Source organism: Sinocyclocheilus rhinocerous, unplaced genomic scaffold (genome assembly GCF_001515625.1).
Source record: "Sinocyclocheilus rhinocerous isolate Xijiao unplaced genomic scaffold, SAMN03320098_v1.1 scaffold140, whole genome shotgun sequence".
NCBI classification, from domain to species: Eukaryota; Metazoa; Chordata; class Actinopteri; order Cypriniformes; family Cyprinidae; genus Sinocyclocheilus; species Sinocyclocheilus rhinocerous.
Genome location: NW_015642053.1, coordinates 1,901,502 through 1,913,473, shown reverse-complemented (window position 1 = coordinate 1,913,473; position 11,972 = coordinate 1,901,502). Strand labels below are relative to the sequence as shown.

At 35.6% G+C, this 11,972-nt stretch overlaps 1 protein-coding gene across 1 annotated transcript in view; it reads left to right on the top strand.

Annotated features, from left to right (window-relative positions):
- Positions 1 to 10,070, top strand: part of mfsd13a (major facilitator superfamily domain containing 13A) — a 12,232-nt gene extending 2,162 nt beyond the window's left edge. Inside the window, 8 exon segments of the mRNA XM_016572292.1 lie at positions 1,858 to 2,112; positions 2,710 to 2,789; positions 2,873 to 3,322; positions 5,033 to 5,153; positions 5,267 to 5,363; positions 6,595 to 6,766; positions 7,469 to 7,662; positions 8,629 to 10,070. Coding sequence (XP_016427778.1) covers positions 1,948 to 2,112; positions 2,710 to 2,789; positions 2,873 to 3,322; positions 5,033 to 5,153; positions 5,267 to 5,363; positions 6,595 to 6,766; positions 7,469 to 7,662; positions 8,629 to 8,864 — 1,515 coding nt within the window. The 5' untranslated portion in view covers positions 1,858 to 1,947 and the 3' untranslated portion in view covers positions 8,865 to 10,070.
- The last annotated feature ends 1,902 nt before the right edge of the window (positions 10,071 to 11,972 follow it).

Sequence of the window (11,972 nt, the reverse complement as noted above, 5' to 3'; positions counted from 1 at the left end):
AGACATTGTCCAACCCCACTCATACTGTGTTCATTTTACTTGTGCAGCTCTTAAAATGGGTCATAAATCGCCTTAAATTTATTTTTAAAAATTCTGCAGATACCCTGTAAATAGTGAAATAAAATTCTTTCCTTCATATTTGTTGATATTTGTGTATTGAAAATATTTTTGATTGACATTTAAACTCTGATTTTCTATATTTAAAAAAAAGTTTTTTTTTTGGGCTAGTTAAATAAATTTTCGGGCTACCAAAATCTGAAGAGTACCTGCCCCAAGGGCTACCAGGGATTTTGAAATTTTGTGAGCCCTGGTGTGAATGTTTGATGTTTCGGTCAAATAAATGACTCTTCCATCTATGTGAGAATAGTTCTCACGCATCCTGTTGCTCTGAAGAACAGACACAGTTGGACAACCTGTCACTGTAACACAGCGCTGCCAAAACGTTGGTCTTTTGCTCCGTGGCACTTGATCTCTTGTTGGATCAAAGATTGCTGAATCGTATCGGCTGGGAAGCAGCCACCTGTCCTTTAGAAATGAGATGAGATGAGAATCACTGCATGCAACGCGATCCAGTGAAGTGTGTTTTGCTTCACTGCTTAGATCAGATGGAAATCGGGCCTGGAGTAACAAGTTCACTCATATGTTTAGGGTACTTAAACTGTGCAGAACTGTAATTCATTGTTCTCTCAAAGAGCTGGGGGGCAAGGTTATTTTAAAGTTGTTTTAACTATAAGAGGGGGGTATTTTCAAAGAATCCCAGGACTTATGTGAGCTTGCAAAGCATGTGAACATCAGGTGTGCCAGCCTGAAAGCATTGTAATTTGCTTTTTGCTCTGCCATGTGTGCCAGGTTGAGGTTGGTGATATTTGCAAAAGGTTGTCACGGATGTCCAACGTTAAAGAAATAAAGGATTCACTGTGCGTGAGGAAATTCACATGACTCAGGCACAATACAGTCTGCTCCACCCTACTATTGGAAAGTGTTCAATATTTGATAGGAATCGCAGGCCTCAGCCTACACTAATGCTGCTCAGGTTACATCTCTCATCAGACCCCAGAGAAATCTCTGGACTGAATAACAATGTTTGCTATTGTCATCGTTGAAGCTGGGATGAGATCATCCAGCTCATTCAAATCTAAAGTTCATGTGCAATTACACTTCTCAGTGGGATTTATGGTGATTTTTCTGCTAGAAATGGTTTTACAGGCACAATATGGAGGTGTGACCGGAAAGTACTGAAGAACTGCTCACATGACACTCTATAAAGAAGTCCAGGCTGTTTTTGTTATTATGAATATGGAAAATGGGCTGCCTCCTTCCCAAATTCCCCATAACACTCTCCATGGAAAAATAAGGAAGCCGTTTTTAAGAGAGAGCCTATTTTTTATAGTTGTATTTTCTGATTCATTTTTGATTTGAGAATAGACTTGTTTTGAAACAAATTAAATATGTTTTAGAATTTCATACCAAAAAAACATAATTTGCTTGACTAACCTTGTAAAAGTAGTGATTAAGCATCTTTGGTGATGTTTTTCCCCTAACTTTCCCCGACATTATTATTATTTTAGCTCAGAAGGTTTCCGTCTTGTCTGGCTTTAGCTTGTTTTTCCAGATTCATATCGAGCAAAGTGCTGAATCATTAAAACAAAGCAAAAGCTGCTTGATAATGTAATACAGATGCTCAGTTTTCTCATTGGCTTGGCTATTGTCCAGTTACGCTCCCTGAATCTAATTCAAGTAATGGTAATTTCCAGTCTAAAAACAGCCGACAGACATTACCCAGACTCACATTTTACAGAATAATAGACTGCATGGTTTTGAACTGGTTGGTTTGTGTTGGTGTCTGTCTGTTTGCAGGGGTGGATAGAGAGATGAGCCCACCCGGCCCGGCCTGTGGGACGTGTAGAGCGCTGCTTGGGCAGGAAGAGCGGAGAGAAGTAGCAAAGGATGGGAAGGAGGGTATGGGGCCTCTGCCAGGGCGTCTCAACGGCTGTGCTTTATGGCTCCCTGGCTCTGTTCGTCTCCATTCTCCACAATGTCTTCTTACTGTATTATGTGGAGACCTTTGTGTCTGTTTACAAGATTGACAAGTTGTCGTTTTGGGTGGGAGAGGTAGGTTTATTTAATGGTATCTTCAATTACCTAAGATTCTTAAATTATTATTATTTGTAAAAAAAAAAAAAAAATTAATAAAAATGTATGTATGTATATATATATATGTATTTTTTTATTTATTTTTATTTTTTTATGTTTGCCATTCCAAAGTTTGGGGTCACTAAGATTTTTTAAAAAAATAAATAAGACTTTTATTCAGCAAAATTGTTAAATTTTAACAATTGCTTTTAACATGGATAATAATAAGAAATGTTATTTGAACACCAAATCAGCATTTTAGAATAATTTCTGAAGGATCATGTAACACTGAAGACTGGGGTAATAATGCTGAAAATTCAGCTTTGCCATCACAGGAATAAAGTACATTTTAAAATATATAAAAATAGAAAGCAGTTCTATTTTACTGTATTCTTGATCAAATAAATTCAGCCTTGGTGAGAATATCAGAATATTAAAAAAATACCAGACCCCAAATGTTGGAATTATAACAATATATACAATGATTATTTGAAATGCTTATTCATTATATTGGACTAAAATGCAGATGTTTTTAGCATTTTCTTTTCTGTTTGTTATATTGTTTCTTTTTCATAGACTGTGTTTCTAATATGGAATAGCCTGAACGACCCTCTTTTTGGCTGGCTGAGTGACCGCTCATTCCTGAGCTCTCCTCAGTAAGATTATTCACTCTCTTCAAATTGGAAATCCATATTTCGGTAGGTACATGTCTCATTTAAATCTTTGTTTGACTGTTCAGGTCTGGGTCCCAGATCACATCGCCTGAGGTGGTCCTGAAGCGTCTGCAGGCACTCTCCCGCAGCGGGCCTCTCTTTGCCCTCTCGTTCCTGGCCTTCTGGGTTGCCTGGACCTGGCCTGGACTGCAGTTTCTCATCTGCCTGTGCCTTTACGATGGCTTCCTCACGGTGGTCGACCTCAACCACAACGCCCTCCTGGCCGACCTGGCCGTGTCTGCACATGACCGCACGCGCCTCAACTTCCACAGTTCCTTGTTCAGTGCGATGGGCTCGCTGTCCGTCTTCCTCTCTTACTCCTTCTGGAACAAGGAAAACTTCTACTCCTTCAGAATCTTCTGCGTGACTCTAGCCACTCTCTCAATGCTAGGCTTTTTTGTGGTTTCACGTCTCCTGCAGCACCGCTTTCAGAACGAAGTCCAGCTACGCAAGAACGAGAGCCAAGCACTCACTGAGTAAGAGCATTATTGTTTTGCAGTGCTAAATGTTACTTGTCGTTTAGCAGTTGCTTTTCATCTGAAGCCATTTACACCACACTAATTGCAGAGCCGGTCCCCATGGAGCAACCTGGGGTTAACTGCCTCACTCATGGGAGGAATGTTGATAGTGCTGGATGTGAACATTCAGTGTTTGTGTTACCAGCACAGCTTCTCAAAGGAATATTTCACCCAAAAATGATAATTTTGCCATCATTTACTTAACCACATATTTTTCCAACTTATATTCTTTTCTACTATGAAACATAAAAAGAGTTATTAGATAGAATATTCAAGCTTCAGTTTTCTGTACAAAGAAAATTACATGATTATTTGGACAAAAAAGAACCATAAAATTCGTGTATTTCAGCCTATACCATCTTTACATAATGCATCATATGACTACATATGTGACCCTGGACCACAAAACCAGTCATAAGGGGCCATTTTTTGAAATTGAAATTTATATATCATCTGAAAGCTGAATAAATAAGCTTTGATGTATGGTTTGTTAGGATAGGACAATATTTGGCTGAGATACAACTATTTGAAAATCTGTAATCTGAGGGTGAAAAAAAATCAAAATACTGAGAAAATCGCCTTTAAAGTTGTCCAAATGAAGTCCTTAGCAATGCACATTACTAATCAAAAATTAAGTTTTGATATATTTACGGTAGGAAATTTACAAAATATCTTCATGGAACATGATCTTTACTTAATATCCTAATGATTTTTGGCATTAAAAAAAACTCGATAATTTTGACCCGTTCAATGTATTTTTGGCTTTTGCTACAAATATACCCCAGCGACTTAAGACTGGTTTTGTGGTCCAGCCCAGGGTCACATATATATATATATATACACACACACACACACACAAATAATCAGATTTCATTTAATTTCATTAAATTATTATAACAGTTTCAGCTGAAAACTTTAGAAAAAAGAAACGTGAAAGCTGTGTTCTGTATTATTTGTTCCACCCATACAGTATTGCTCAAGCTGTGAATCCTCTAAATCTGTTGTAATCTTTGTTTTACATTTTTTCATTTCTCCAATTCAGTTATCCATATATTTTGCTGTTTGCACTTTTCTAGAATTGCTGGACTACAAGCTTACTAACTTTTGAAATGCTAAAATTGAAACAAACTTCATTTTAAAGAAATAAGCCATTTGTGTTACAGTGACTTTACTTACTTTACTTCACTTAATGTGACCCTGGACCACAAAACCAGTCATAAGGGTCAGTTTTTCTAAATTGAAATAAATAAGCTTTCCATTGATGTATGGTTTGTTAGGATAGGATAATATTTGGCTGAGATACAACTATTTAAAAATCTGGAATCTGAGGGTGCAAAAAAATCTAAATATTGAGAAAATTGCCTTTAAAGCTGTCCAAATGAAGTCCTTAGCTATGCATATTACTAATCGAAAATTAAGTTTTAATATATTTACGGCAGGAAATTTACAAAATATCTTCATGGAACATGATCTTTACTTGATATCGTAATTATTTTTGGCATAAAAGAAAAATCGGTAATGACCCATACAATGTATTTTTGGCTATTGCTACAAATATACCCGTGCTACATAAGACATAAGGTTTTGTGGTCCAGGGTCACATATAAGTTTTCCCCTCATCTTTTTTTTTTTTCACTCTTTTGTTGCCCTCTTTTGTCGTCCTCATAGATTGAGTGTCGGTCAGGCTCCTTTTACCTCACCTGAGAAGCCAGTCACTCTTGGGGAATATCTAAAGCAGCTGTCACGCCACAAGAACTTTATGTGGTTTGCTTCTATGAACCTTGTACAGGTAAATATGAGAAAACATGCACAAAAGACAAAGCTAAAGTGGTGTTTTCTGTTATCATCCAGTTAGAGAACCAATTATATGTGTTTTTTCCCCCTTTACCCCACCATCTGCAGGTATTCCACTGCCATTTCAACAGCAATTTCTTTCCTCTGTTTTTGGAGCACCTCCTGTCAGACCATATCTCTGCCTCAACCGGATCCTTCCTGCTGGGTAAGACAAAAATAAATCATTCACATGAACACAGCACATCAGCAATGCCGGCTATGTAATATAATCATTTGAAAGAAGTCTCTTATGCTCACCAAGGCTGCATTTATTTGATCAAAAATACAATAAAACCGTAACATTATGAAATACTATTACAATTTCAAACAACTGTTTTGTATTTTAATATATTGTTAAATGTAATTTATTCCTGTGATGGCAAAACTGAATTTTCAGCAGCCGTTACTCCAGTTTGCAGTGTCACATGATTCTTGGGGCTCAAGAAACATTGCTTATTATTATTATCAATAATATATGTAACCCTGGACCACAAAACCAGTCATATGTCACGTGTATGTTCCTGTTGAGTTCCTGTTTTCCTTATTTGGTCCTTCCAGTTCCTTTTCACATTATTAGTATCACCTGTTCCTTGTTATTAGTTATCCCCATCACCTGTCTGCCCCTCGTTATCTACCCTATTTAGTTCTAGCCCGTTCAGTTCTCCCTTGTCTGGAATTGTATGTTGATGTCTTCTCCTCGTGCTACGTGTGATTCCCTGTGACAGGAATAAACTCCTTTGTTTTGTATTCCTGGTCTCCTCGTTCCTCGCTCCGTGCTTCACACTACCACCGACCGTGACAGAATTCCACACCGCCGGACTTTAATGTGGCAAGCCTGCCGGACAATAATATGGCAAGCCCATTGAACATTAATATGGCAAGCCCATTGAACATTAATATGGCAAGCCCATTGAACATTAATATGGCAAGCCCATTGAACATTAATATGGCAAGCCCATTGATGAATAAATAAGCTTTCCATTGATGTATGGTTTGTTAGGATAGGACAATATTTGGCTGAGATACAACTATTTGAAAATCTGGAATCTGAGGGTGCAAAAAACATCTAAATATTGAGAAAATCGCCTTTAAAGTTGTCCAAATGAAGTCCTTAGCAATGCATATTACTATTCAAAAATTAAGTTTTGATTTATTTACAAATTTTGCTATATTTATAAATGTACAAAATATCTCCATGGAACACAATCTTTACTTAATATCCTAATGACTTTTGGCATAAAAGAAAAATCGATAATTTTGGCTCGTTCAATGTATTTTTGGCTATTGCTACAAATATACCCCAGCGACTTAAGACTTAAGACACAGTGACTTGTGGTCCGGGGTCACATATGAAAACTGTTATTTTATTTTTTTCTTATTCTATTTTCCTGTGACAGGCATTTCTTACATTGCACCTCATCTGAACAATCTCTACTTTTTGACGCTGTGCCGAAGACTGGGTGTCTATCAGGTTGTCCGCGGGCTCTTCCTCCTGAAGTTGGGCCTCAGTGTGGTCATGCTCTTAGCCGGGGCGGACCACGTCTACCTGCTCTGCATCTTTATTGCTAGGTGAGAAATGAACGTTCCACGATCCCTTCTGCTTTCAAACTACAGGTGTTCTGCCTCTTATGTGATATGAAATTCAAAACGTTATGAATGTTTAAAAGGAGCAGGTGTGCTTTTGTTTGCTAGCAAATCCATGTTGGTTCAAGACTTAAAACAAAGAACTTTTATCCATGCTAACAGACAGAAAACACACGTGTCCTCCCTGTATTGTTACTGTGAACTATATGACATTGCAAAACAGGGAGAATAGATCATCTTGAATGTTGGATAATAAAAAATCTTTTTTTATTGAAGAAAATCCTTACATGTCCTTATGTACTAAATATTTTGTCATGTCATATTCATTCGTTTTAGACCATTTTAAACAAATTTTAGTAAAATGACTTGGGTTTTGTAGAAATTACAAAAAAATTTAGGTGGTGATAATGTGCAAAATGATACAAACTACATTTAAACAAGCACCATTTAAAAATTATTAGCTATTTACAGTTTAAGTAAAATTGCTTCATTATTGTGATTATGTGCATTTCTTTATGTGCTAGTCTATAACTTTGAGAAAAAACACATCACATTTCATTTATGTTGACACTAATTGATTAATAAAAGGATGCTTGTTAGACTGAGAACAGATTTAGACAATCTTTCCTCAGCATTGTCTTTTATCTCTGTTTATTATTTTGTTGCATTGTTCGAATCTCTCCACAGTAATCGCGTCTTCACTGAGGGCACTTGTAAACTTCTGAACCTGGTGATCACAGACTGAGTGGATGAGGACTTTGTGTTGAACCGCCGACAACAAGCAGCTTCTGCCCTGCTCTTTGGGATGGTTGCCTTGGTAACCAAGCCTGGCCAGACCTTTGCCCCTCTTATTGGTACCTGGCTGCTGTGTCTCTACACAGGTGTGTGTGCAGTGAATAAATATGCATTACATGTAACATTCACATTTAATTATTTAGCAGATGCTTTTATCTGAAAGTGACTTACAAATTAGGGAAAATGAAGCAAATGTTTCATGTTTCAGGAGCCAACAACGAAGAATCTGTCTAATACATCCTGCATTGTATTTATTTGATGCAATATATCACAATATAAATATATTTAAATTGATTTTATAAATTTTAAATGCATGTGTGTGTGTGTGTGTATATATATATATATATATATATAAAATTAAGTTTAAATTAAGTTTATTTAAAATTTGCAGTAATAGCTTTTAGGAGAAAAACAATCGTGTATATATTATTTTTCTTTAATCTGTGTGTGTGTGTGTATATATATATATATATATTTATTATTATTATTATTAGTTATACAAAAATATTAGATTGGCCACAAAAATGTATTTCAAAACATGCATGTAAAAATATGTGAAATGTAATGCGTTAACAAAATATTAAACCAAATTGCATTTATTTTACATAACTGTAGTATAAGCAAGAACAAAATTCACAAAAAGCAGTTTGTTAGGTTTAAATTGAAATTATTACACTACTGTTTAAAGGTTTGGGGTTGGTAAGATTTTTTTGGGCTCCCCAAGGCTGCATTTATTTGATTAAAACTATAGTAAAAACAGTAATATTATTGCAGTTTTTTCTAATTTTTCTATTTTAATATTTTTTTTTTATGCAATATATTACTGTGATGGCAAAGCTGAATTTTCAGCCTCATTACTCCAGTCTTCTGTGTCACATGATCCTTCAAAAAAAGTATTCTAATATGCTGATTTGTTGCTCAAGAAACGTTTCTTATTCCTATCAGTGTTGAAAACTGTTGCACTGCTTCTTATTTTTGTGGAAACCATGATAACATTTGTTTCAGGATTCTAAAAGTGCATTTGTGTCTCATCATCCCCTATCATTTTCCAGGATATGACATCTTTGAGAGAAACTCAATGGCAGAAGCACCGATTGCCGCTCCTGCGGTCCCTGTGCCACTGCGTCAGGGTTGTTTTTACCTGCTGGTGTTTGTGCCCATTTCCTGTGCCCTTCTGCAGCTGCTGGCGTGGTCTTGCTTCACTCTGCATGGGCAAAGACTACGAAACATCAAGACCCTAAGGCAAGGTGCCCAACATAGCCACCTCATTGATGTCAAGGCTATCTAATGTTCTTGTATGCATGGGAAGAGGAAACAAAGATGAGTCGTGGACATTCCCCAAGACCAGGCGTGCTGCCAACAGACCCTGAATGGAGAATGGTGACGCCAAATACTGCAAGAGACACTTAAGACAGAATGTATGGTCCCGTATAATTGAAACCTGCCTTAATTTGCTATGTTTGCTAAATGTTAGGTATTATTTTGAGTATGTGACCAAAAATGAATGGACAGTTCAACCAATCTAGTGGTTCGGGACCATATTGAACAGTGCTGCCCCCAAACCTCCTGTTCTGAAGTTTCAGTGTATAGTTATATGGGTTTATAATCAAGCCAAATCCAATCACATCTCCCTTGCCTGTGTGTTTTAACTTTATGTGAAAAAATACACTGTGTTCTGAGAAAGGGCATGTTTACTGTAAGTTCAACAGCATTCCAGGGATACATGATATGGAATTGCATGCATATCAGTGGTGTTTTCTTTTATACTGTCAGGACTTATACATTGTCTTTGTAATTCGGCCAAATGTTGAAGTTGTTTTGTGGCCAGTAACATCTGTTTTATATAACTTTTTGAAATTCATTCAGTTACTCATTGCTATCGATGATTATTATTACTGAAAAAGTATGAATATTACAGTTCACATGAACGTAAATGCAGACTGTGTGTTGTACTAGCATGTATAACAAACTTATTTTTGTACCAAATGTCCAATTTGACTTTATTTTTGTGTTTTAGAGGCAGAGTTGTCAAGATGGTAATTAATTCCTTGGCCAGTCTGACGTTAAAATACAAATTGACTTCTCAAAGTTATAGAAATAGTTTTGTACAAGAGTTTTCCAAATTAAAATTTGTATTGCCAAATTTATATTCTTAACTTTTAGTAAAAATACCATTTTTGACACATTCGTGAAATTGCATTTCCTGTATGATCATTGCAAAAATATTTATTAAGAAGAAACGTCTTAATATTTTAGGCTTTAAATGGTTAGTTTTTTACTGGTTGTCAACTACTGGTTGGGGCACAATGAGCATCTGATATTTTATTCATATTTCATGGTTATTTATTGTAGGAAACATTTCAGTTATCTTAGAAAATGTTCAAGCTTTTACACAAATGTGTCAGAGTCTGAGCTGTGGCTTAGGATGTATGAGTCATTTTAGTGCTTTTGCCCATTGTTCGAATAATTTTGCTTGCAAATAAATGTTTTATAATAGTAATGTGGTGTTCTTGTCTTTGCTAAATGAATGCTTCGAGACAAATTTGTAGTTACTGGTTCAGCATTAACCCATTTTAAACTAAAAAAATATAATAATTTGTATAGGCCTACAAACCAAGATTCAATTCATTCATCCAACACCAATGTGCAATACAACAGAAAATAAATAATTAAGTGCATGCTGGTCATCATAGGTTTTACTCAGTACGTGTACAGTAAATAAGTATACACCTGGTGTAGCATATAAATACCTGAAATGATCCAACAAAATGAGGCACCACATGACTAGCTAGGTGCAGGTTTCAAATTACTTTGTATAATTGGTTCCCATGAGGACACAGCATACAGAACAAAAAGCCTCAAGAGCTTTCAGCTTTCTGTCCTTTTGTCTAGAAGATTGTGAGATATAGCAAATTGGGATTGCTAATCATGTGTAATAACATTTACAGTACGAGCAACTGCTCGTCAACTCAAAAACACTTATTAGAGATTCTGAATGTGACTTCTTTTTTCCTGTACTTTCTACGTCACCTGTCGGATATTTGAATAGTTTCCTAAGTGGGAAGGACTGGATTATGTCAGCGAATTTAACAACTTCATGAATTTAACAACTTCATGTCATTACAGCTCGAGTAAGAAATCCCCGTAATCCCACCCCATCTCACCCATTCCTTGAACTGATTATGTTTTTGTGATGAGAAGCTCCTCTTAAAAGGGCAACAACAACTAATGTTAGCTATTCAATGAAGCCAGCCCTTGCAGCCTTGTAATGGGAAAGTAGAGCTGTGTATGGTTTGAAATGTTTCATCTTTCTGTGATAATCAAAGTCAGAATGAAACCAGCCAGTTAACTAATTTAAATTCGCCAAATAACACGTTTTGATAAATATGGCTCATTAATAAAAGTGGGTCCATATTTGTGTATCTATAAAACTATTTTCACATCACTCAGAACAGATCCAGTAATGTTTTGTTCATGAACAAATCATTGTATTTGAACAAATGTTTTGAATGAATCATTCTCGTTCACTTCCAAGCGCTGAATCATAATTTTTGCTCACTGAAGCCTGTGATGGCTTTCTTGTTTTTCCTGCTAAAACATGAACCAATAGATTGGTAGACACGCAAATGTTAATAAAAAATTATAAAACTTGTGAATGATCTGCTCATAATGATTTGCACAAAATGACACTCACAGCTGGCCGCGTAACTTGCAGAAAAGATCACTACTAACAGCAAAATTAAAACTAAAATAAAAAATTAAGTCTAAATTGTAAAAAAAAAAATATAATAATAATAATAAATAAAATAAAAATGACAAAAGCACAAAACAAAATTACTAAAAATTAAACAAAATTAAAAATAAAGTTGAAAAATAAATATAAAAGCTAATTTATATACTGTGCGTTAATAAAAACAAAAATGTTAAATAAATAATTATTCAAAAATTATCAATATACGAGTCAGTGAATGATTCATTTTAGTGAACGATTCAAAGGATTCGAGTCACTGGGATTCAAAATCCCCACTAATGGATTCTTTTCACAAGACTGTGATGACGCGTTTAACGGTCATCAGCATCGTAAATCCTCGAAAGTTTTTCATATTTGTATTTTTTTTTTAAATGTATGTAGCTACATTTATAACACTATTCTTTGTATTATATCACCTTTGCATCAAATTTAAAAAGAAACCGGTTAACGCTAATGTGAGGGTGTTTCTAATGCAGCGTCTATGGGAGCGACAGTAAATTTGACATCGTTCTCTCTTCTGACAGCCGTTATCAGTCTCTCTCAATTTTTTTCCTTTTATTGAAAGTCACGAAAACACTATCGTGGCGTTTTTCTTTTGCTATTTGAGCAAATGGGAACGCAAAAAATATATTTGTGGTACTCTCC